The sequence below is a fragment of the Lemur catta genome, chromosome 1 (genome assembly GCF_020740605.2).
Source record: "Lemur catta isolate mLemCat1 chromosome 1, mLemCat1.pri, whole genome shotgun sequence".
NCBI lineage: Eukaryota > Metazoa > Chordata > Mammalia > Primates > Lemuridae > Lemur > Lemur catta.
The window spans coordinates 35,970,726-35,995,362 of NC_059128.1; the positions used below are offsets into that span (position 1 = coordinate 35,970,726).

At 44.0% G+C, this 24,637-nt stretch overlaps 1 protein-coding gene across 2 annotated transcripts in view; it reads right to left on the reverse strand.

The window, feature by feature from the left end:
- Window positions 1-24,637, reverse strand: part of PRKCH (protein kinase C eta) — a 216,606-nt gene that overhangs the window by 67,991 nt on the left and 123,978 nt on the right. For both annotated transcript variants that reach the window (XM_045566057.1, XM_045566065.1), the window contains one exon: window positions 484-638. In XM_045566057.1, coding sequence (XP_045422013.1) covers window positions 484-638 — 155 coding nt within the window. The remainder of the gene's footprint in view (window positions 1-483; window positions 639-24,637) is intronic.

Sequence of the window (24,637 nt, forward strand, 5' to 3'; positions counted from 1 at the left end):
CAGTTCACCTCTTAGCTCCTGATAGGGGAACCAAAGCCCATTCTGACCATGATTCTTACTACAGCAACTTAGGGCAACAGTTATCCACATTCTTCAGGTAAGGTGTGGATTCTTAAAACTGAATGGATCCATGATCAACCGATTTACTTCAAATGTTAAAATGGGAAAAAGAGAACAATGAGGTGTTTAGCGCCTTGCAGGGCTTGGCTATAACAGGCCCTTAGCAAACGCTGGTTGAACCAGTTCATGAATAGTCTTTTCCAAGTCTCTGAGGTCTATTTTATGGATACTAAATAGGGCACGTTTTAGTTTAGAGGCAGTGTTTATCACTACATAGTTCATTTATCCTAATGGACACGCCGAACTTTTGTGTATTTAATTCTAAAAAGATTTCAGTTGATTATCATGAGAGGTGAAAGATGGATTAAGCCAGGAGAGGGGGCAGGGGAATTAGGAGAGAAGGTACCAGCCACCAAAACTCACCTGTAGATGATTCCTTTCTCATGGAGGAACATGAGCGCGGAAATGATTTCTGCAGCGTAGAAACGAGCTCGCGCTTCATCAAAACGACGGGACTTCTGAATGTGGAACATCAAGTCGCCTCCGTTTACAAACTCCATCACAAAAAACAGGCGATCCTGGATAAAAACACAAGAGAGGCTCCAATGCGGTGTAGCAATTAGCCTAGAGTTCAATCAGCAACATACTGCTAGGGCTGTGGGCTGGAGAGGAGAGACTGTCAAATGGAGATATTCAGCAAAACATCCCGACAAGAGGTCAGGGGGCAGCACGATGGGGCTGGTGGGATCAGATCCCTCTGGAAGAGCAGCACCTGGATCTCCTGTAGGTAATTCTGCACAACCTTGAATTCCTATATGAAATCAAAAGTAGAGCCGGCATCAGAAGCCTGTGGTTCTAGTTCTAGCTCTGCACCTGGAAGGCCAGGGAACTGGCGAGAGGAATGTAAATCAAAAGGTAAAATGCCTTCTAACAGGTGCTTTCACCCTCACAAGTGGGCAGAGAATGATCACAGAAAGACCCTTTAGACAAGTCAGCCAAACAGAAGTCGAAGGGCAGCCTCAGAATGGCCTCCACATTGGAAATTCCATTCCATCAGGATTACAACTCCGAAGTGGGAACACAGAAATGAGCGGACGCCACTCCACCTTAAGGGACCCTTAACCCAGAGGGTGACATGGACTCTTAAAAAAGTTACCATGCAGTGTAAGAGGCAGTATGCAAGCGGTGTGAATACAGTGCTGTGGAAATTAAGACTGCTTAATGAAAGGAATGTGTAAGTCTTCGTTACAAAGTGATACCTTTAAGATACACAGCGTAAAACACTTTGTTCCAAGAACCTTGAAGATCAAGGGGTTTCCTCACTCCCACTAACATTTATGAAGTCCCTGGATAGTAGGTACCGAATTAGGTGCTGGGGACCCGACAGAGAGAAAACAGGGCAGACACAGCCTCTCCCCATGCAGAGTCTGGTGTGAGAAACACATTGCTTTAAAAAAAAAAGTCACATAAACAAGCAAATCTACAAATTCTGATAAGCTGTGAAGGAAAAGCAGAGGAAGCGTGGTATCTGCTCACAAGCCTGGGGGTCGAGAGAGGTCTCGGAGCAGGTAAAACGTGAGCCCAGGCTGCAGGAGGACTGTGTCCACACAGGGCCAGGGACATCCTTTGTGGGGGCTGGAGGTCACTTTGTGAGGAAATTGATATTTTACCAAAGGATGTGGATACACAGAGCCCATCTGTACTGGGGGTTTAAGTGCCACCGACTTTGCCCAGAGGGTTTCCACATAGTCGCAGCTGACCCTGCGCCTGCTCAGCTCCCACTGCGTCACTGGTGTCATTAAGCAGATCCCTATCATAAGACCGCTCAACTTAGGACCTCCTAGTTCCTATTTTAAGTAATACCTTAATTAGAAGGAAAAAAATCCCCCGTATCTATTAGACATCTCTCTCTGCTGACGAGAAGCAAGGATGTAAGAGTGAAGAGGGAATGGCAAGATTCACAAAAACAAAAGCCGCCACCACCACAGCTCTTCAGGTTGGCTGACATATGCCACCAGGAAAGCTGCATGAACCCGGCGAGCCATCTGACCAAGCTGCTGGCCTCCACCCGAGGGTGACTGGCACGGGGAGAGGCAGAACTGGGTGGGACGAGCTTTGATGAGCAATGGCTGTTCTGTATTTTCTAAATGGGAAGGACTCAGATGGATTAGGTTAGCAACCACGTGGGGTAGAGAAGTGTGTGCCAGAGACACCTCAAAAACCCACAAATGCAAGGTAAGTTTTTATGCTGATGCTGTGTCCAGTGGAGAGGCAGCCACAGCGGGGAGGGGATGAGGAAGACTAAGGTGGTAAAAGCCACCATGAACCAGCCCTCTGCAAGGTCAGTCTTGCGCATTTTAGTTAACCACACTATACCCCTTCTTCATGCGTCTCACTGGCAGTCACACGCATTCCAATGGCCCTGAACACCTGATTACTGGAACTGGGTCAGTAGGTAAGTGGCCATTCCTTAGGCTGCTGTAAGTTAGTGCACTTGGCAAGAGCTTCTAAGGCAGCTGGCATCAAAAGGATAAGCGTGTTCCCCAGGAAACTTCATCCATTTCTAGCGCGTGCGCGTGCACACACACACACACACACACACACACACACGCTCCCATATCCAACATCTAAAAAGCCAGATTGTGGGCTAAACTCCAGATCTAGGGGGAGAAAATACTGCCCTCCAGTCTCGCTCCGTCTCTCCCATCTCGGCCCCACCCACAGCCCTGGAAGCAGATTCTCAGATAACACACAGACTCTGGCAGGCTCCCCCGGGGCGCACAGCAAGGGGACCCTGAACTTTAGAACTGCAAAAAGATGGCTGCTGCCGTACTTTGCTTCTTTCCAGTAAGTCTCCTGTCTAACCTTCTGTCTGGCACCACCCAGAACACAGAGTTCAACTCACAGCCCTCAGGCGACAAGTAACTCTTGGAGATACAACAAGGATTTAATAAAAAGTAATGGCCCATCCTACCAAAGACCTCCAACGATGTCACCAGGTAGAAAACAAAAGCATGTTTATCCACGAGCAAAATGTTTTTGCTGTGAGGAAACCCTCTGTTTACCTGTACTTCTGTCCACTCTATTTTAAAATTTCTGCTGCAGAGGCAGGTAAAGATTTGGCAGCAATTTCCCCAAGATGACTTTTGCAGAGAAGGAGATAAATGACAAAAATCTCCAGTGTTTAGAAAAGAAGATCCATTCATCCTCAGCTGGGGGGGGGGCAGGGAGCGAGTGAGGAGCCACCATCAGAAATGAAATTGCAATAAGCATGTCCTCGGGTCCCTTTGGCACGTGTGCAATAAACAGTAGCTGCTGCCGAAGCTGCAGAGGCCAGTGGGTCTAATGAAGATATTTCCAGTTTAAAAAAAAGGCCATAAATGTGAATGTGTAGAACAATTTCAGCTGTAGCCAAAAATGCAGATATACACAGAAAGAACAAAAAATACCTACAGCATGACAGAAGCCAGCTCTTCGTTGTGAGGTCTGGGAAGACATTTATGTCTTCTTTATACTTTTCAGTATCTCTCCAGGTTTCTATGATGAGTGTGTATTGCTGTTATCACTAGAAGCAAACTAAAGTCACATGTACTTCTCCCATATTTTTCTTATTTTCATCTGAAAGGTGGGAGATTGGACATTGGAAACATGCAGTCGTGAGGCTGAGAGAGCAGTTATTCAGGCAATGGGAGCTGGAAAGCAGGGATGGACAGTGGGCCCTTCTTATCTTTGCTACCCATTCATTATTAAGGAACACTGATAACCAGCTTCTCCCCTAAGGGCCTTTCTGCTGCCTCACCTAACCAGGCCATCAGGCTTTTTGGAACGACATCCAAAACAAGAATCAGTTGGCTCTGGTTTGGGTCCCGGGGGGTCTGAGTTCTGGTACATAGGCTTTAGAGCATCTACTGCAGCTTTCAGAGATCTTTTAAGCTTCCTTTAAGGTCCACAACAAAAATAAATGTTTACTGAACACACACAGTATGCCAGGGCCCTGGGCAGGGACCAAATCTCCTAAAACAAATGAGAGCTCACAGCCGTTCTCAGGAAGCTCAGAGTCACATAGCGCACCTCACCCAGTGGTCTAAGTGCAGTGGAGGAATACAGGCGGCGCACGGTGTAGAGGTACAGATGATGTCATGGGGACATCAAGCAGCCTGGAGGCTGGAGTGGGATATGGGGAAGCTTCTAAGAGGAGCTGATTCCCCGGCCTTAAAGGATGCAGACGCATAAGCAGGCTAGAGTGGGGAGTGGGACGGCAGGAGCCAGGGCGAATGTCAGCTATCAGGAGAGGGAGACCGGCTGTCTCGTGCTGGGGTTGCTGAATGTGAGGCTTCGCTGTAATCCGACTGCTGTTTTCACAATCAAGTGTCTGTAGAAAAAGCAAAAGGCTTTTTCTTAGAGGTGCTTTGTGGTACCTCATCCCAGGTCAACCACAACTGAGAACTGCAGGGCCTCATATCCTAGTAATAAACACGACCACTCACCTCTTGGTCTCTATCAGAATTAGGAGCCCAGTGCCTGGGGCAAAACAGGTGGCAGCTCCGGGGCTTGGCTTGAAAAAGACTCCAGGAAATGTTGGAACATGTCACATAGAATAAAATATCAGCTATGAAAACAAATCATTCCAGTGGAATTTTACTCCTTTGGAATTAATTCCATCAACCTGCAGGAAACCTTCTACATTCAGGGAATGCCCTTTGCAAAGCAGAGACCTATACGTGAAGTTTTGAAAGGAGGCAGAAGATAAGCTCTCACCTACCACTCTGCTCTCTGTCTGTGCTATTTAAAAACTAGTATCAGTGATTACTTGACAGACGCTAACTCACGCTTCACAAACTTGACTACATGAAGCGTATTTTGGGAAGCCTGCATTAGGGAGGTGCTGCATGAAGGATTACGGTTGCCGCTGAGTCACTCCTGGGGCAGGGAGAGGTTTCCAAATCCCACCCAAGGCAGAGATGGTTGCTTCTGTATTTAAACCTATACCTATAGCCATTTGAGTTTTTCTAAAGTTCAATCTCCTAGAAACTGAGTGTGCATATCTGCACAGCTTTACCTGAGGCTTTGGCTCCTCTGAGGTAAACTCTACCCAGACCTGTGCAGTAGGAAACCTAAGGTCCAGGAGATGGGTTTAACCTCAGTTCTTAAGCCAAGTGGCTTAGCCCTTTGTCTATGCCTTGCTCTGCTCTTTTGTCCCTGCTCCAGCCAACCACAAATGCAAGTCATTAACATGGGGTGATGAACACCTGGGGGAATAAAAGCAACTCAGAAATCCCTTTGTCCCACGCCCAGTGTGAGTTACAGGTGCTTGGTAATAATAGAATTCCTGTTGTCACTTGCTCTGCTTCCATTAACCCGCTGAAGCCCAGGCCAACTCTCTATCCCTGTTATTAGTTTAGAACCGTCACTTCCCCAGGCCCAAGAGAAGGCTGTGAATATAACTAATCTGCATTCCCTACAGCCCTCCATTAAGAATTGTTCTTTAGGAGTTAAAATTGTGCGCAGAAACGAGGAAGTAGGAATTAGGGAGCTGAGGCTGCCTTTGTGGCTTGAACTTGTGAAATGCCTTGGTATGACAGAGCGGTGAATGCCTGGATGGATGGACAGATGGACAGACTGGTGGATGGACGAGGGAGAAGAATGAAACAGAAGCACAGAGTGAGGCAGAGACAAGAGATCGGGGAGGATGAGTGAGCCAAGAAGGAAACTACCAGGGCTCCTCATGTCTTTCCCCTTTGGGATCTCTGACAGTCCTGGCCAATTCCTCCCCTTGGGTTCTGTGAGACACCGCTTGCACTTCCAAATCTTTATGTTTAGTTCTCTTTTTTAAATTTATTTTTTAATTTCAGAATATTATGGGGGTACAAACACTTTGGTTACATAAAATGCCTTTGTACTGCCCGAGTCAGAGCTACGAGCGTGCCCATCTCCCAGACAGTGTGCACCACACCGATTAGGGGTGAATTTACCCATCCCCCTCCTGTCCCCTCCTCACCTGCCCAACATCCAATGAATCTCACTTCCCATATGTGCACATTAGTGTTGATCAATTAGTACCAATTTAATGATGAGTACATGTGGTTTATTTTTCCATTCTTGTGATACTTCACTTAGAAGAATGGGCTCCAGCTCCACCCAGGTTGTTACAAAACATGCTAGATCATCATTTTTTATGGCTGAGTAGTACTCCATGGTAAACATATACCACATTTTATTAATCCACTCATGTACTGATGGGCACTTGGGATGTTTCCACATCTTTGCAATTGTGAATTGTGCTATTAATATAAACATTCAAGTGTAGATGTCTTTTTTATAGAATGTCTCTTTTTCCTTTGGGTTGATACCCAGTAAAGGGATTGCTGGATCAAATGGTAGTTCTACTTTTAGTTCTTTGAGGTATCTCCATATTACTTTCTATAGAGGTTATACTAATTTGCAATCCCACCAGCAGTGTATGAGTGTTCCCATCTCTCTGCACCAACATTTGTTTTGGGACTTTTTGATAAAAGCCAATCTCATTAGAGTTAAGTGATATCTCATTGTGGTTTCGATTTTCATTTCCCTGATGATTAGCGATGTTGAGCAATTTTTCATACGTTTCTTGGCCATTAGTCTGTCTTCTTTTCAAAAGTTTCTGTTCATGTCCTTTGCTACCTTTTTAATGGGGTTGTTTTTTTCTTATTGATTTTCCTAAGTTCTATATAGATTCTAGTTATCAGCCCTTTATAGGATGTAGTTCTTTTTTTTTTTTTTTTTTACACAGATAAGTTTTCTGTTGCTACCAGGACAATTTTAACTAAAACACATGCCAATTTTTAAGGGGCAAGAAGTTTCCTGATTTATAAATCTTGGATAATATTAATAACACCTATAACTACAGGGATCATGTAAGCATTAAGCCAGAAACAAAGTGCCTTGCACAGTGCAGGCCCAGAAAAGAATCTCAGCCAATAGAAGCTATTGGTATAACTACATCGCACAAAGAGGAGACCTTGTGCCCAGTGCCCAAGTCCCTGATGCTACACTAAGAGGAAGGCCAGTGCAGTGGTGATGACTGAACTCACACATTTGTGAAGATTAAATGATATAAGCTAAGTTTCAGCTGATGCCTGGCATACCGTGAGTGCTCAAAAAATGTTAGCAACTGTTATAATTATTATCCTCATCCCCATTAGCACATCTACTGCAGCTTCAGCCACTGTGGCCGTCTGCTCCCGGGGCTCTGGACGGCTAGCTGCAAGGCAGACACGAAGGCCCCTCAGCTGCAGCTGCAGCAGATGTGGCAGGAGTGAGCTGCCTGACGTGGGTCCAGAGGTGGCACCTCTCTCATGGCCCTCCCAGACTCAGGTAGGTGCGCATGAGAGTGCACACCACACACACACACGTGAACAAGAACTAAACAGCTGAAATAGCAGCTGCAGCAGTTCCTTCAACCCTCAGTGTGGGACAGGCATCTGGAGGGTCCAAGGAATGGGAAGGACTCAGCCTAGCTGCTGGGGCACGGGGACATTTCCTGATGCCGTATGTTGACGGCCTTGACCTTGTAAAGACCTTTCTTTCTGGGAAATTCTTGCTAAGCAAAGGGATACAGAACTAAATGTGATAAACAAAACATATTAGCCAAGGCTTCAGTTCCAGTAAGTTTTCTAATTTTCTAATACTCTGTGATAATTCATATTCTCTATGTTAAAGGCTTTGTAATAACAATAATTACTAGTATTGCAAAGCAAATGTCCTCCTCTATGGACTGCAAACATATTACAGTAAGCAAGAATTTTTATAGTACCTCTTCTCCCCTTCTATAAAGTTGATTCATTCTTATAACCAGAGTGAGAAAGATTTTTCAGTGTTCAAAACGGGAATCTCAAGCCTGAGCAACATAGTGAGACCCTGTCTCTACAAAAATATTGAAGAATTAGCCAAGTGTGGTGGCACATGCCTGTAGTCCCAGCCACTCAGGAGGCTGAGGCAGGAGGATCCCTTGAGCTCAGGAGTTGAAGATTGCAGTGAGCTATGATCATGCCACTGCACTCTAGCCAGGGCAACAGAGCTCAAAAAACCAAAACAAAAGCAAAAAACAAAAAATAAAAAAGCAAGAATCTATAGCCTCTATGACCTAAAGATATAAATCTCATTTGACAATGCATCAGTTTGGAAATCAAGGCAGTAGGAAACTGTCACGATATTACAGTGAGCGTGCAGATTACATTTTAGAAATAATTCAAAAAATAGAAATAACACTAAAAGTTATGAATAATTTAGTTATTGCTTTAAGGCAATGTTAAGTGGGGAGCTACATTTGTAGTTACTTGCCCAAATTCTAAGAATTGTTGCAGAATATTTCTACATGAACAAAAACCCGCCCTGTATCAAAAGCCGCAGAGTGCTGCTGACAGCTGTAGGCAAGAGGGGGACATCTCCTGTACCAGACAGCACCGTGTTGAACTTTTCCTAGGTGCCACAGCTTCATTATTATTTTTCTCAGACAAAGTCATCTAAAAGGTAAAAAGGCAGTTCAAATCAACAGGAAACAGTTACTGACGTCAAAGAGGTCACAGTGGAAAAGCACCCTCATGAGGCAATCTGATTGCACCATGTTTGAACTAGAAACAACTTGAATTTAACCACATTAAGAAAGATTACAAAACCTTCACGGAAGAAACAATGAGAGGAAAGGCTAATAGCTTCATTTTTTTTTTTCACTTATCATTTTGCACAGCCCATAAGATGTCAGAAGTTAATCCAATCACCCAGCAACCCCGCTGTCAGGCCCACAGGCAAGATACCTCCTGTCTGAGCTCAGAGACTAGTCTTTGGGAAGGTGAAATATGTCTTCAATATAACAAATTCTCAGGGACTTGCATTTCAAACCTGAAGGGACACAGCCCTTTTCAGAGATCAAGTGTTTTCCTGGTAATCTGGATATGTTAGCGCCATCTCTCATAATGAAAGGTGACAGGGCTTATTGGCATATATACCAGACTAGGGAAACAAAAATGAGATCTCGCTTGCAGTTTAACATACTTTGAAACATCCAGGCCAGGATGTTCTTTAAAGCATAAATAAGCGGTAAACACACGGTCAGGGATATGGCAAAGTCAGAGCACACGTCCTTCCTTCCTGGTGGAGCCTCCTTGGCATGTCTCGTCCACACACATCTTGCCTGGTATCCCTGTGCGGGGCTGCGCTGGCTTTGTGCACTTGGTCTTGTTTTCCATGGAGGACCCGAGACCTTGGAAGGCAGCACCCAGATGTAAGTGATGTATCTTTAACAGCATCAAGCACAGTGCCTGGACCACAGTGGGGCTTAATGAATGCTTAGGCAACTAACATAGCAGGAGGCCATTTTTGTTTCCTGATACAATTTAAATTAGAACTTTAGAAAAGCTGAAACAAATTTCCAAGATTAGTTTTAACCCAACCATTTTATGTAAGTAAAGTGCAAAGAACTGAAGGGCCTTGTCCATAGTTTAAAAAGTTTATGGAAGAGTTAAGTAAGAGAATCAAGTGTGCTGATGCCACATTTCCTCTGATAAAGTTTTCGTTTTTCTGTTTATAAAAGTAATTACATGTCCATAGTGCAAATGTAATTACAAAGTAAATACATGGAAAATTGAGAAGAAAATAAAGAAAATGAAAACAAAATCACCCATAATCCTGAAGTCTAGAGATAGAAGTCTAAATACAAAGAGAAACAACTTCCAAACAACTGGAGATGTTAGGGTGAATAATAAATTCATAAGGTAATTTTAACTAGATTTAATTTCCCCCTTATGTCTTAATTATACTTAACATTCTATAGCATGTTTAAAGAAATAAAAAGAAGAAAATGAAAAACATATCCTTCCGTTTTCAAATTATATTACATATTTCCTGATATAATTAGTTATCAAGACCATGACTTTTTAACAGTTGCATACTATTCCCGATGCCATTTCTATTACGTCCTACAATTATCTGGACTTCTAATTAAGTTAATGAAAATAAGAGGACACGGTATTAGTAGTATAGTCTCTATACCATGATAAAGATCATCTTTATTAGCGTGGTGAAGCAGGCATCTCTGGGTGTAGCTGATTGCTAACCAGGCATGGTGTTTGAGTTTTAATTGGCTAATCATTTAGACATCACTACCTTTGGAGCACCCCCTAGTGGTTGAGAGGGGTTGTGAATATCTCCTGATCAAAAATATCAAGATATATTAAAGTTTCAATTCACAAAGAAGATACCCTGGATGATTATTAACTTAAAAAAAAAAAATGTTTAGTCACTTCACAAAAGCATCCACAAAAGGATTTCTTTAAGATGTTATTTCACATAGTGAGAACACTTTATAAAGATTTTGGTTTAATCACCAAAGAAGAGTAGGTCTACCAAAGATATTTATAGACTTAGCTTGTATAGGGCTATAGAATAAAGAGGACAAATATCATTTCACTTATTTAGATCAATTTCCATGACAGAGATTCCTAAACTCTACCACCTTTTAAAACAGTCAAGATGTCATCTCTCCCTCTGATCTGTGTATGAATTAGACATTTTTGCCTCATGGGACACTTGGAGTTACAGTTGTCTGATTAGACATTTTGCCCAGCTAGCGAAGTAGAGAATATGGCCAACCATATCCCACATCCGCCTCGAGGTGATGCCCGGGGATGCACTGGCCTAGAGTCTGTTTCAGTGGTGACGAACCGGGTGAAGTTCCCTTCAGAATATGCATCCCACACGCAATTGTGAGTTTGGTTTCACCATTTCAGCCATGATGAGCTCTTCTCTGGCCCTCTGGCTGGGGGACAAGATCTGTTCAAGAAAACGACTCACCCACAATCTCATCCCAAACCATTTTTGTAATCTGGGCTAAACGTTGATCTCCACTGTCCATTGAGGAAGACGCAGATCTTATTCTAAAGGTATGGAGATTAACACATTAACCGCCATGTGAGTTGTATTTAACGCACAATAGATTTGAGCCCAGGGCCTCGTGAAGCAAAACCTGGGCAAAACCCTGCAGCTGGTTTGTGAAAATCTTACTTGTTGATGTTTTTATTATTACAACTAATATTGATAAATTAATTCTAAAAGCATGGGTTAAATGAATAGAAGTCAATAAATTTCATTTTTCATTAAATTAGAAAGGATCGTTTTTGACGTTTTTATTCCATTTTCATAATAAAACACCATGACCTCAAAGAAAAAAATTCTTTTTCTACTGTGGCAGTCATCATGTTAAAGTAAAAGCTGCATAGCTCTAACAAGATGACGGGTAGTCAGAGACAGATGAAAAGGTCTACACGGGGAGAAGACTTGTGTTAACTTCATAAGGAAGCTTTGGTTGGCTAAATGGAGTTCAGACGGGCATTTAAAACCCCAAAGATAAGAGCAGATACAAAGATGGCGACACCAACCACCTCATGCTGGATCCAACAGATAGCTTTGAGTCTTCCAGTGGACTGACTTCATCTCAGCACTTCATTTCTCCTCTTATGAAACCACTTCCTTCTGATTCTTCTTTTGTTTCTCCCATCCTTCTCTACCCCTACTTAGAATTCCTTCTTCGGCTCTCCTCTCTTTTCCCTCTATAAACACCTACTGAAAGATTTTGTGTTAGTTTCCACTATAGCAAAAGAACACTGATGACACTAAAATCTAATCTTCCATCTGAACAACAAAGCACCTGACGAGCAAGCGTCTTTCCACCAAATTTCCCCCAAACTGAACTCATTACATTCTATTCTCCCCAAGCTTCCAACTGAGCAGAACCTTGGCCCCTCCTCCTAAAAAGTCTTATCGCATCTACCTCCTTAGTGTTTCCTTGACTCCACTCCCAAGGTTGTGGCCTTGGGGCAGGCAGGTGAAGAGGTCAGCGGCTCAGCATCCTTGCCAGACCTGCCACAGCTAGTCTCCTATGGAGAGCCACCAGAGAGCCTTCTAAAACGCATCTCTTACATTGCTCCCTGACTTAAAAGCTTCTGCTGGCTCCTTTCACCTGCACAATGAAGTCTAAGCTCCTTGCAAAGGACATCAGACCCATCATGACTTTGCTGCTTCATCATCCCCTCCTCTCCAATGTCCTCTCTTATAATCCTGCCTCAACTAGACATTTGGGGTTTCCTGGGGATATCATGCAATTTTAAGCCTCTGTGCCTTGCCACTGCTGTTAACCTCTGCCTGGGAGGCTGCCCCCCTCCTGTAACTGCAGGGCTCCTATTCATCCTCCAAGCACACCTTGGACAGCGCCCCCTCTGGGAAGCCCTCCCAATCTCCTCAAGGATCAGTTATGACCTCCTTCTCTCTACCACACCGTGTCAGGATGACTTTTGACTGTAAGTAATTAAAGGGCAGGTCCACATTTTGTTCTTTCTTATGTCTTTAGCCTCTGGCACAAAATGTGTGCTTCACAAACAGTTATGGACCTGAATTATAATAAAAAAGCTAGATAGGTACAATGTTACCATTCAAAATAAAATAACCAATGTCTCTGGTGGCTAGGGTCTACTTTGAATATTTAGAGGCCAATCAGTTCTGAAGATAGCATTTCAGGTATCTATATTTTAAGCTGAAATGACATTTCCATGTAAGGAAAACAAAAGAAAAAAGGCCAGCCAGTTGCTCTCCCCCAAAGCACATTCATAATGCTATCAGCTCGTTTTTCCCCCACTGGTTGGGAAATATTTCTTAAAGTCCTGATTGTCTCCGTTTGTAAAATCCAACCATATGTACCCCACACAGGATGGAAACCCTGACTCACAGGCACCCCTCTAAGTTCTGAGTGGAGAGAATGGTTTTCATAAAATGCCACTGACTCGAGGCCTTGGTGGTAAAGTGAAAGTATGATTATTAAATGCCAAACAAAAGAAGCTGCAGTTTTTCTACTGCTTGCTTTTTCACATAACCCATTTTAAAATTATGCTCAGTGAGCTAATCTTTTGCTCCCCCCCAGGTGCCCCCAGGCTCTGATAATTTTGCATTATCGAGCAGCGGCCTTCACTGCCGAGAACTGCCAGCAGCCTGCTAGCCCTTGCTCACATTAAACAGACCCTGCACGCTTCCGCTGTCCCTGCCAGCTCAGGGGCCCTGTCCCCACGAGTGCCACACCGTAGCCACTGACAGCTGTAATGAGCCCCCAACAGAAACTCCGCCTTTCCACAAACTCAGGGGGAAAAAATGACAACGTTTATATTTTTATAAAGAAGGTTTGACACACATTGCTTTGGCCCCCATAAAAAGAAAAGTGATCTTCTAGCCCACTATACTTCTCATATTGAGGACAGAACACCTGACAGTCACGTAAGGCCATGGTTTTCAGCCAGGGGAGATTCCTCTCCTCAGGGAACTTTTGCCAATGTCTGAAGACATTTTTGGCTGTCATAACTGGGGAGGTGCTACTGGTATTTAGTGAGCTGAGGCCAGAGATGCTGTTAACATCCTACAATGCATAGGACAGTCCCCCATAACAAAGGATTATTCAGCCCCAATGTTAGTAGTGGGCAAACGACATGGCACTATGCAGATAAGTGAATTTTTTTACACAAAAGGTAAAAATTCACCAGCCACTAGATTATTAAAACCATCTGGCCTGCTGGTGAGGGTCAAGGTGGTGGGGCAAAGCTCTGAGCAATGTGGAAGGGCCCTTTCTGCTGCAGATCTGTCCGGAAGCCCAACTAAGTAGGACAAATCAAGTGAATGAGCAGGTCCTATGGGTTTCCAGAAGAGAAACTTTACAGTTTCCAGGGCAATTCTGCCATATTTGCTCCCCATTTTTCTTGGTTGTATCCAACTCATCTTGAACAGCTGTTCACCATTGGCAGCCATTAATGCAGAAGGTCTGGGTTTGTTACAGGCACGGGCTAGTTCCCGTTTCATGTTCTGTCAGAGAACACCAAGGCGTTGGAGGCCCAGTGCTCCCTGGGGAGCGAGGAGCCTCAGAAGGACAAGGAAGCAGATAGAAGCGCTTCCCAGGCATGGGCCACTGCACAGAAATGGGAAAATGTACATGAAGAGGAGGGGAGGAGTTTGGCTGGAAGGGCTCTCCTCTTGTTTTGGTTGCGAATCATATATTACATCACTTTAATGTTTAACATGTCACAGACCACAAGAATGGAATTAAGAGACTCTGGGAAGAGTTCCAAGATTCCCTTCGCAACACTTAAGTGATAAATCACAACAGACCAGAAGTGGGCAGGAGTGAGCTCTTTTGCTGTGCAAATATACTAAGAATTGGAAGCCTCCCATAGAAAGGAAACAGGAACTCCCTGGGTGGCCCCAAAGAAAAGACAGGCAGGCCAAAGCCCTCTAGCAGAAAGGGGAGGGTCTGCTGGTTCCACTGAGCCAAGGTATTAGCTTGCAGGGAGGACAGGAAAAGGAACCTTGCAAAGAAGGAATACAGTCAGTGTTGATGGAGCACGGGTTAATAAGAGGGTGGGGACAGGAGGCCGACAGGGTGAGCTCGCAGCCTGAGGCAGGGCTGCTGGTGCACAGTCCACTCTACCCCGCAGGATGGGGAAGATGGAGCAAATAGCAATGGTCAAGCAAAAGCAGCACGCTGGGGCTGCCGCTCTTCCCGTGCCGCCTCCTGTTTTGCCCCTTCAACTCCTATGGTGATACAGAATCCACCACCAACCAGAGACAGCGCCAAGGGCTTGAGCTACCCCTCTCCCGATGATCTCTACCAATCCCCAAATCACTACATCCTACATAAAAATAAGGGAGCACATGATATGCAAATGCAGCTTTAAGACCAGCCACAGACTCTTCCAAGCAGATGGCTACCCCAAGCCCGTCCTAAATGCCAATCCAGGAACTGCCATTGGGACCAGACCGCCACGGAGGGTCACCAGCTGAGTCTACGTTAGGAACAGGCTGTTCACGGGTTTCAGGCCCATAAGTCCCCCACGAGAACATCAGCTTCACAAAGGTGGAGACTCCTCTCTGATTTGTTCACTGCCGTGTCTCAGTCTGCCTGGTTGGGGGGACTCCCTGTACCCCTAGTCGCTCTACACTGACAGGGCTGTTCTGGTCATGAGATGCCCTGGATCGTTCTGGGCCTAGAAGAGATGGACACAGCTGAGTTCTTACCAGTAATGAAGTAATTATGGAAAACTCAGGTATTTAAAAACTAGAACATATTATAGGCTATGATATTACTTATTACAAGTATACTGCATGACTCTGTCTTCTGGGAGGGGTGGACCCAACCCAGCCACTCGCAGGTGTAGCTTAAGGTCCTGTGAGGACTTCCCAGTCAGTCACTGCGGAGTCAACCCAACTTCCCAGGGAACCACCTGCAGGCCACTCCAGAGGTGCCTCTTAAAGCTGTTAGTTGGTTTTTCGGCTTATAGCCACTCTGGTTGCACTTCCGAGGAAATACTGGCACACAGATGAGAGTTCCCCCTAGAACCCGGGGTTCATTTCCCCCACCTTTCCTTGTGTAGTGTAAGAACTGCACTTACAACATGCTACTACTGTACACTGCGATTTCACGTGTATTAATTTTTTCCTCTCAACTAGACTGAGGTTTAAAACAACTATTTCTTTTGCCCGGCACACAATCGGTGTGATCCTGGACTGACTGATTTTTCACTAAACTGTGTGGCAGAAAGCCCAACTCATTCTCATTCCTGGAGCCAGTCTTGGCACTTGGTGTTTGAACAACGAGGCCAGAGTACCTATAGCTTGGCAGGTTCTAAGGCTTCCCAGTCGTGGTCAGGGAAAACCATACCAAGCAATCACCACCCCAAGAGCTTTCAGTCATCACGAAACACAGGGGCAAAGTCGGACGCTGGCTGAATCCTGGTGATGTCAAAGGAAATTACACCCCACTCCACAAACCATCTTACCAAATGCGGAGGCGGTGGTCTACTCAATCTCTAGGTAGTCAATGATAGCGACAGCTAGTAACAACAAGGCCAGTTACAACTGAACAACCTCAAACTGAAAAACAAGCCAACTGTTTCAAACCCTTTTGTCCCATCAAAAATCTTGGCAGTCCTATTCAAACAGACAGAGCCAAAGGAACAGCTTGAACTTTGGGTTCTCTTATTTCTCATTCATTTTCATGGCCAGAAAGTCAGAAAGCCTGTTAGCCTGAGAGGACAAAGCAAAGGTCTCAATACTGTCCCCCAAATTCAGATCCTGGAGATGGCCAACGCACATTCTGTCCCCAGAGGATCTGCAGCTGAGAAGGGGGTGGGTCAAACACGTGCTTGCCCCAGAGAGTCAGATCCAGCCTATGAATATATATCCACAATTGATAACCTAAAAGAAAGATGGAACACCATTAATAAGGTGGGGACATGCAGAGATGGGAAACACCATGTTCTGGCTCATTTTCTATTTTGATCAGAGCCAAGGGCAAACTACAGCAAATGACCCACAGCAGACTAAGTCGTATTTGTAGCAGTCATTGCTCAGGGAAAAGAGAAAACCTAGTTCCAAACAGATAAGAGAATATCCTTAGGGATTTCATAAAAGGCCAAAAACTACACATTGTGGAAAACTGCCTTTATTCTTGTCTCATGACACTATTCTTCTCAGCTGTACATACTGCAGAGAGAAAAGACTTCTATTTATGATATAATGAGAAAGGAAAATATATCATTGAGTGGGACGACCTGGTCAAGAATCCTTGTGCTGGCTCTTCCTTGCTGTGTGATCTGGGGCAAGTTATTTAACCCCTCTGGACCTCAGTTTCCAGACCTTTAAAACGAGGATGACAGTATCTATACTTTCCTGGAGTGTTTGGGTATTAACTAGGATATTATGTTCAACATATATTTATGGAATGTCAATGTGCAGTTTTATAGACATTGGTAATGAACAGAAGCACCTAGAACGTACACCAGGGTCTCAAGGAACTGCTCTTTCCTTCTTCGTCCCTCCCTTCCACAAAGCTGGCACCATTCAGGCCCCAAGCATCAACCAGGTCTCCTGATCTCTGCAGAGGGAAAAGTCTTCCAGCTTGTGGGCTGTACTTCCCCTTCCCCTCATCTAATCGGCAGTCACGAGGCCTCCTCCCCTCGCCCTGGATGTCAGAGCAGCTCAGAGCACGGCCGGGCAATGCTGCCGCTCGGGGCGAGTGTGCGCCTCCTCCCCCATCGGGCCGCCAGATGCTCAGCGCAGCGGGAGAGGCGCGGGGAGCCCGAGGGGGCTGGGGGCGTCTGGGCCTCCCACGCCCCCCACCCCGCCCGCCGAGCCCGAGCCAGCCCGAGGGGCACTGCCCAGAGGTGCTGCTCCCAACAGGTCTGCGAGGGAAGACCCCAGATTCCCACGGAGGTGCTTCTCTGGAACAACTAAGAGGCAGGAGACTGTCTTACAGACAAGTGGGCTGTTAGCTCGGCCAGAATGAGAACTCGGAGCTCTTGATTGCAGGCTCCAGTGCAGTCACCCGCCTCAGGTGGTTAATTCTGAAAGACGAATTCCAGGGCCGCATGACTCCCCTGCTGCCTGTGTCCTCTGTCCCCTGCCTCCCCACCCCATACACACTGTTCTTTGCTCATATTTAATGTAACAGTAATGGAGAAAATGACAGAGAAAAGAATGTTCCCTTGTACTCATGTTGCCAGGCGATTTTCCTCGCATATTTGAAGGAGACTGAAAGCATTTGACACCAGCTTGTGCACTGACGGCGTTTATTTCACAAGATTCCAAGACACTCTGACCTTCAGAAATAGGATTTCTGCTTTGTTGGCCAACTTTGAGGAGTGGCTTCTTATGGAAAGCTACGGCCCTGCCAGGAACTCCACCCTTGCGGGCTGACACACCACGAGCACACCCATCAGGAGCCCGGATGCCCTGGGAAGCCAGGGATGGGTGGCGGTGACAGCACAGGGCCTCTGTCCCTGCAAGGGGGAGCTGAGCAGTCTGCCTCCCACCTGAAGGCAGCAGATTCTGACGCAAACTTCAGCCATTCCCAAAAGAAAGAGCCGCTACCTCGGCTCAGCTCACTGGCCTGGGCCTGCGTCCTGCTGGCAAGAGGCAGGTTTGGGGCACTGGGCACAGAGTGTCTTGTGTTTTCCAAACGGAAACCTCTGCTTCAATAAACTGGGTCTCTGAACAAAGACTAAAGCATCTGACCAATATTTACTTTGCCACTCCCCCTTCCTGCTACTGCCCCGTCTTGTGTCTTTGTTCGCCTCTTTCTCTCTCCCCCCCTCTCCCTAGGACGAGAACCAAAGTGGAGGCCCCTGGGAGCTGGGGGACAGGAGACCTGAATTCCAGGCCATAAATGCCAAGAGGCTCAGCTGCTGACACAACTGTCACCGATTAAGATAAAAGGAGTGTGAAGTGAATCTAGCCTGAAAAGAGTCAGGGAGGCAGCATTTACTAGGCCTGGACCCCAGGTCCTGAGACACCAAAGTCCCTCCCTGACTTAATAATAGCTTATTCCTCCCACCCCTGTTGTTAAAGAAATATAATTGTATTATTAAATTTGGTAAACAGAACAAAGAAACAAAAAAGCTCATAATGCTACTACCTTAATACAGTTCCTGAGAGTATATTGGCATAATTTCCTGCCAGTCTTTTTTTGGGGGGGCGGATAGGGGGCAGGTTTGCCAATTCACTGTCTTGGGCAGAACCTGATATGGATACATACTGCTATCATCAAAAATTCTGTATTATTTCCTAGGCTCTAACTTCTAGTTTCATCATTTTCTGTGTTAGATTTGGGGAAAATGACTTAACTTATCAGAGTTTCACTTCACCACTTGACAAAATGAAGATAATAAGGCTGTTATTAGAATTGTATGCAATAAAAAAATGCATATTAGGTTTTCATAACTGCGTCTGACATAATTTAACTGTTTAATATACAATTATCTCTTTACTGGTTGAAAATCCTCATCAAATAGTGTATTATTTAAATATACTCCTATTGCTGAATGCTGAAGTTGTTTCTAATATATTCCTATTATAAATAGTGCAAAAGCCAAAGCAATCTTGACCAAAAATAACAAAACTGGTAGCATCACTATACATGATTTCAAAATGTACTACAAAGCGATAGTAATTAAAACAGCATGGTGCTGGCACAAAAACGGACACATAGAACACAGAGCTCAGAAATAAATCTACACATTTATAATTAATTGATTTTTGACAAAGATGCAAGAGCACATAATGGAGAAAGGACAGTCTCTTCAGTAAATGGTGTTGAGGAAAGTACATATCCACATGTGGAAGAATGAAATTAGACCCTCATCTCATACCAGATACAAAAATCACCTCAAAATGGATTAAAGACTTAAAGGTAATACCTGAAACTGTAAAACTACTAGAAAAAAACTTAGGGGAAAAGCTCTATGACATTAGTTTGAGTAATGATTTTTTTTATACCATAACTTATTGAATATAGTCTCTTTGCTGTGCTATCAGATATTGTTCATTCTAATTATCTTTTTTTGATATGACCTCCAAAGCACAGGCAACAAAAGCAAAAATAGACAAATGAAATTATATCAAACTAAAAAGCTTCTGTGCAGCAAAGGAAACTATCAACAGAGTGAAGAGAAAAACCTATAGAATGGGAAAAAATATTTGCAAACCATACATCTGGATAAGGTTTTAATATCCAAAATATATAAGAAACTCAAACAACTCAATAGTAAGAAAACAATAACCCAACTTAAAAATGGGCAAAGTACCTGAACATATATTTCTCAAAAAAAGACATACAAATGGCCAACAGATATAGGAAAAAAAACATTCAACATCGCTAATCATCAGAGAAATGCAAATTAAAACCACAATGAGATTTCACGTTACACCTGTCAGAATGACTATTATCAAAAAAATGAAAGATAACGAGTGCTGATGAGGTTGTAGGAAAAGAGAACTCTTGCACACTGTTGATGGGAATGTAAACTAGTACAGCCATTTTGGAAAACAGTGAGGCAGCTCCTCAAAAAATTAAAAATAGAACTACCATATGATTGAGCAACTCCAATGGAAATGAAATCAGTACGTTGAAGAGATATCTGTACTGTCATGATCACTGCATCATTGTTCACAACAGCCAAGATATAGAATCAACCTAAGTATCCATCAATGGATGAATGGACAAAGAAAATGTGGAACATATACACAATAGAATACTATTCAGCCTTAAAAACAAAAAAGGAAATCTTGTCATTTGCAACACAGATGAACCTGGAGAACATTATATTATGTAAAATAAGCCAGGCACAGAAAGACAAATACTGCATGATCTCACTTATATGTGGAATCTAAAAAAGTTGAACTCATAAAAGCAGAGAGTAGAATGGTGGCTAGCAGAGGCCAGAGGGGAGGAGGAGAAGATTAAAGAGATGTTGGTCAAAAAAATAAGTAAAAAATAAATAAATAATGCACTAAAAATTAAACATCTTTATGCACAGCATTTATGTTATTCTGTTTTTTCATTTATAGTCCCTCAACAGAATATGTTATTCTTTATATTATTTTCATAGGCTAGATTATAACAAATAAAATCAACAGATCCAAGAGCATGAACATTTTTATAAATTTTGATACAGATTATCAAATTATTCACAAACTATTAGGATTTGCAATGCTTTCAGAAATGTGCGAGAATGCCATTTAACTATATACTTGCGAGCAATTTTTATGACAAAAATTAGGGGGAATAATTTACAGAGTTCATAAACCTATATAGCAAACTTGATATATTAACTAATATTTGAAATTTGCTTATTGTTTTCTGTTTGCCAAGAACAAAAGGAACTCCAAAATTCCTACTTTTTGAGTATTTACTATCCCCTCCATGTGGGGGTTTGTGACGGCCACTGGAAGCCCTAGGACATTTTTCTTTGGTGTGGGGAAGGAGGGGCTCATCACCACAGTGAATTTACTCACTTGTGAGCAGTGCTGCTCAGTGTATAAAGTATTCTGCAGTCTCTTATTTGACCCTCACAGAGATCCTGCTTTCATTTCAATGATGAGAATTTTAAGGCTCAAAGGAATTTTAGGACTGGCTCACACCATCTAGATGGAGAAAAACAAAGCTAAAACAAAACTCAGGGCATTTGTTCCCAAGGGCAATGCTGTGTCCCTATCAGCAGGTTCGTGGGGAGTGAGGAAAAAGAGAGGTGCCTAAGAAGATGCTGAATCAATCACCTAAATGTGGAGCATGACAACATATGGACTGAAAGGCCAGAGTCAGCCCACCTAAACTTGAACCTTGTCTCCACCACTCACAGTCTCAGGGGTCCTCAGCTAGCTACTCCCCTGCTCTGGTCTTCAGAGAGAACGATTCCATGGGGCTGGACATGTGGGGAATCCCACCTCTACAAGGGCCTTCACACTGAAATCATACTTCGCAGATAGCAGGGGAGTAACTCCAACACTTCATCTCAGCTCACTCCTAAATTCTTTAGGGGAGACTGTTACAACTCAGCCCTACACACTCATTAGTTTCTCATTTGAGAGGTTGTGGCTTGCAAACTGGGTAGCTAAAAAGTAGTAACATCTGCTGTAATGTTCCATAGCAACTAACATTTTCAGTTCTTCAGGGTTAATTTTACAACAGTACATGTGGATAGTCACTGAGCATTTCTGACAGAGGAATGCACAGTGAGCAATGCTATGCATATTGTGGGGTCTGATACCTTACAAACTCGAAACAAGGCACAAACTACAGCAAAATGAAACTTGTATGCCTCTATCTCAGCACGAGAAAAACTCACTTGATTCTTTTAAGTTGGTTCCCACCACTTCATTTATCGTTGAGACCTAAAGCAGGGGAAAATTCCCTTTATCCTTTGCTTTGGATGTATCCACTACAATACACACATTTAAACCCTAATGGGAGTTTCCAGGTGTTTTATTTCTCTGGTAGAGAAATAATAGTAACTTTGCAGTAACGACTGCCACCTTGTGGCCAAACATAAAACTTTCACTAGGAAAAAAGATTTCACCCATGCTTATGAAGGCTTCAGCTGCCAAACACTGGGAATCCCATGTGGCCACTAAAATTTTTGATGTACTGTACACTTTATATATTTTTCTGGAAAATTACATTATTATATGCTACATTCACTGGTCTCCCAATCTGTTCCAAGTTAATTTTTTGTCCTGCTCTACCACAACACAATCTAATTGCTGATGAGAAATTTGACTGCTCATGTAGAATCACAGGAATTTCCTTTTATAGGTGAAATTCCCTTGGAGTTGGTACAAGATACTTCTTTATTTGCTTCATCAGTAGTAACTTGGAATGACAGCTGCTGCATGACTAGATGGGGCTCACTAAATATAATACCAGTCAACTGCTTGACTCAAAGGTTACCAGCTGATTAAGATTATCTAACCTAATGTCATAGGAAACCATCCGATCTTTGGCTCAGGTCGAGGAAAGCAATCTGAGCGGTAACCTGGCTCTGCTGTTTGACTCCTGGTGTTCATGGTGGTATTGGTATTTAGGAGGCTGGAACTTGAAACCCAGGTGGGCAACCAGTATCCTCTCAAGCCCTGAGCTGTAACCCCACCCCTCTCCCAAAGAAACAGCTGGATGAGCAGGTGAGGGCAGGGCAAGGGCTTTATGTTGGCAAAGTGCAGGGGAAAGGGCAGGAAATAGTTTCAAGGCTACTGCAGGCAGCAGTGTAGGATAAGAAGAGCCAGAGCTCCAGAGGAACCAAGGCCCCGGCAGATGGAAAGCAGAGAATCAGAGCAAGGCGGCAGGGCTCCACGGCTGTCAGGAGCCACTGGGGGTGGATAAGGAGGAAGGGTAGCCACAGGAGCCCAGACCATGAGGGGAAGGCAGGAAGACTGCAGGGGGAGAGGCCCTAGGGGTCACTGGCTACCTCCCCAGTTCCCTCTGATATGCACGGGCAGCGTGGGAGTCCACACTGTGCACCTCTTCAACACACCCTCCTGTCTCCCGGCCTCCGATCTTCCCTGCTCCGCCCATTCCCCAGGCTGCCACGTGTGCTTCCCATCACAGATCTGAACACAAACACGAGAATGCTCAGCTTCTCTCACAGTCAGGGAAATGCAAATTCGAACATCAAAGATAGCATTTTTAAACCTTACAGATTATCAAAGTGATAGATAGCATGCCATGATAAGAGGGTGGAGGAAACAGGCCTCCTCACTGAAGCTTTGGGAGTGTGAACGGAGAAAACATGGCACGGCCAGTGGTTAAGAGCCTGCTTGGACTCTGCAGTCAGACTGCCTGGCTTCAAAACCTGCTCTGACACTTAGGAGCTAACCTTCTTTGTGCCTCAGTTTTCTCATCTGTAAAATGGCGTGATGATTAACAGAACCTACTTCATAGGGGTACAGTAAGGATTAAATGAGGTAACAAACACAAAGCACTTAGAACAATGCCTGGCATATAGGCAATAAAATATTAGCTATCTTTAAACACAATAGGGGTGAGGGGCAATTGGACTCAATCAAAATGTGAAATGCGCACAGCCTTTGAGCAAGCTATACTACTTCTAATAACGTATCATATAGAAATACCAGCATAAGCAAACAAAGATAAAAGTAAAAGTGGACTCACTGCAACACTGCTTGAAATAAAAAACTAGGTATGCTAAATATACAGCAATAGGGAGCATGTTAAATTTATTGTGGCATGTTCTTGAAAATGGAAAACCATGCAGCTAATATAAATGAGGCATCTAAGTGCGTACAAATATGAAACACTTCCCAAGACATGCTATTATGTTTATTTTTTTTAATAAGGTATAGACTCATGGGCAAAGTATATTACCATTTGTTTTTTAAGATAAATATGTATGCATATATATGGTGTGAAAAAATTCTCTGAAAGGTTACAAATGAAATTAGCAATAACTGTTTCTTTCAGAGAAAGGATATGGATATTTGGAGGATGTTTATATTACCTATTATAAGAAATTAATTTTTTAAAGTCAAAAAATGCAATCTGATATGTCACTCCTCTGCTTCCATGACGTTCCATTGCTCTTAGGACTAAAATCCAAACTGCTTAACACAGCCCACAAGGCTCTTCACGGCCCAAACCTGGTCCACCTCTCAGCCTCTGTTCTCGCCAAGCCCCTCTACATACCACACGTGTTGAGCTGTCTTCACACCTTATGCTCCATCTCACCACCAGACCTACACATGTGCTGTTGACCCCATATGGCATATTCACCTTCGTTCTCTTTGCCTAACTAATTCTATCTCAGCCTTCTGGTTCCAGCTTAGCTGTTACTTTCCCTAGAAACGTACTGCCAGCATCCCTGACTGGGTCAGATGCCCTGACGCTGCCCCCCCTGAAACCCCCTACGTCCCTGATGGTGGCAGAGCCCAGGGTCGTGCCCAGAACGCCTGCTGACAGCAAGAATATCCTGACACATCTGTGGCAGACCTTCTTGGTGTCTTCTCAGGAACCATTTTCCCTCTTCACTGATGTCAGAAGCCCAACTTTGGTCTAAATGGCCAACAGAATGCCCTGTCCCAGGACATGAATCAAAGATGGCGCAAGGCAATCATAGCACACCAGCTTATCCTAGCTAGATACTTGTTCTTCCAGCCTCCCTTGCTGCTAAGAGCAGTTGACCCTAGTCCAGGAAAGACTTTTCTCCCTGACAAAAGGACAGTGGCC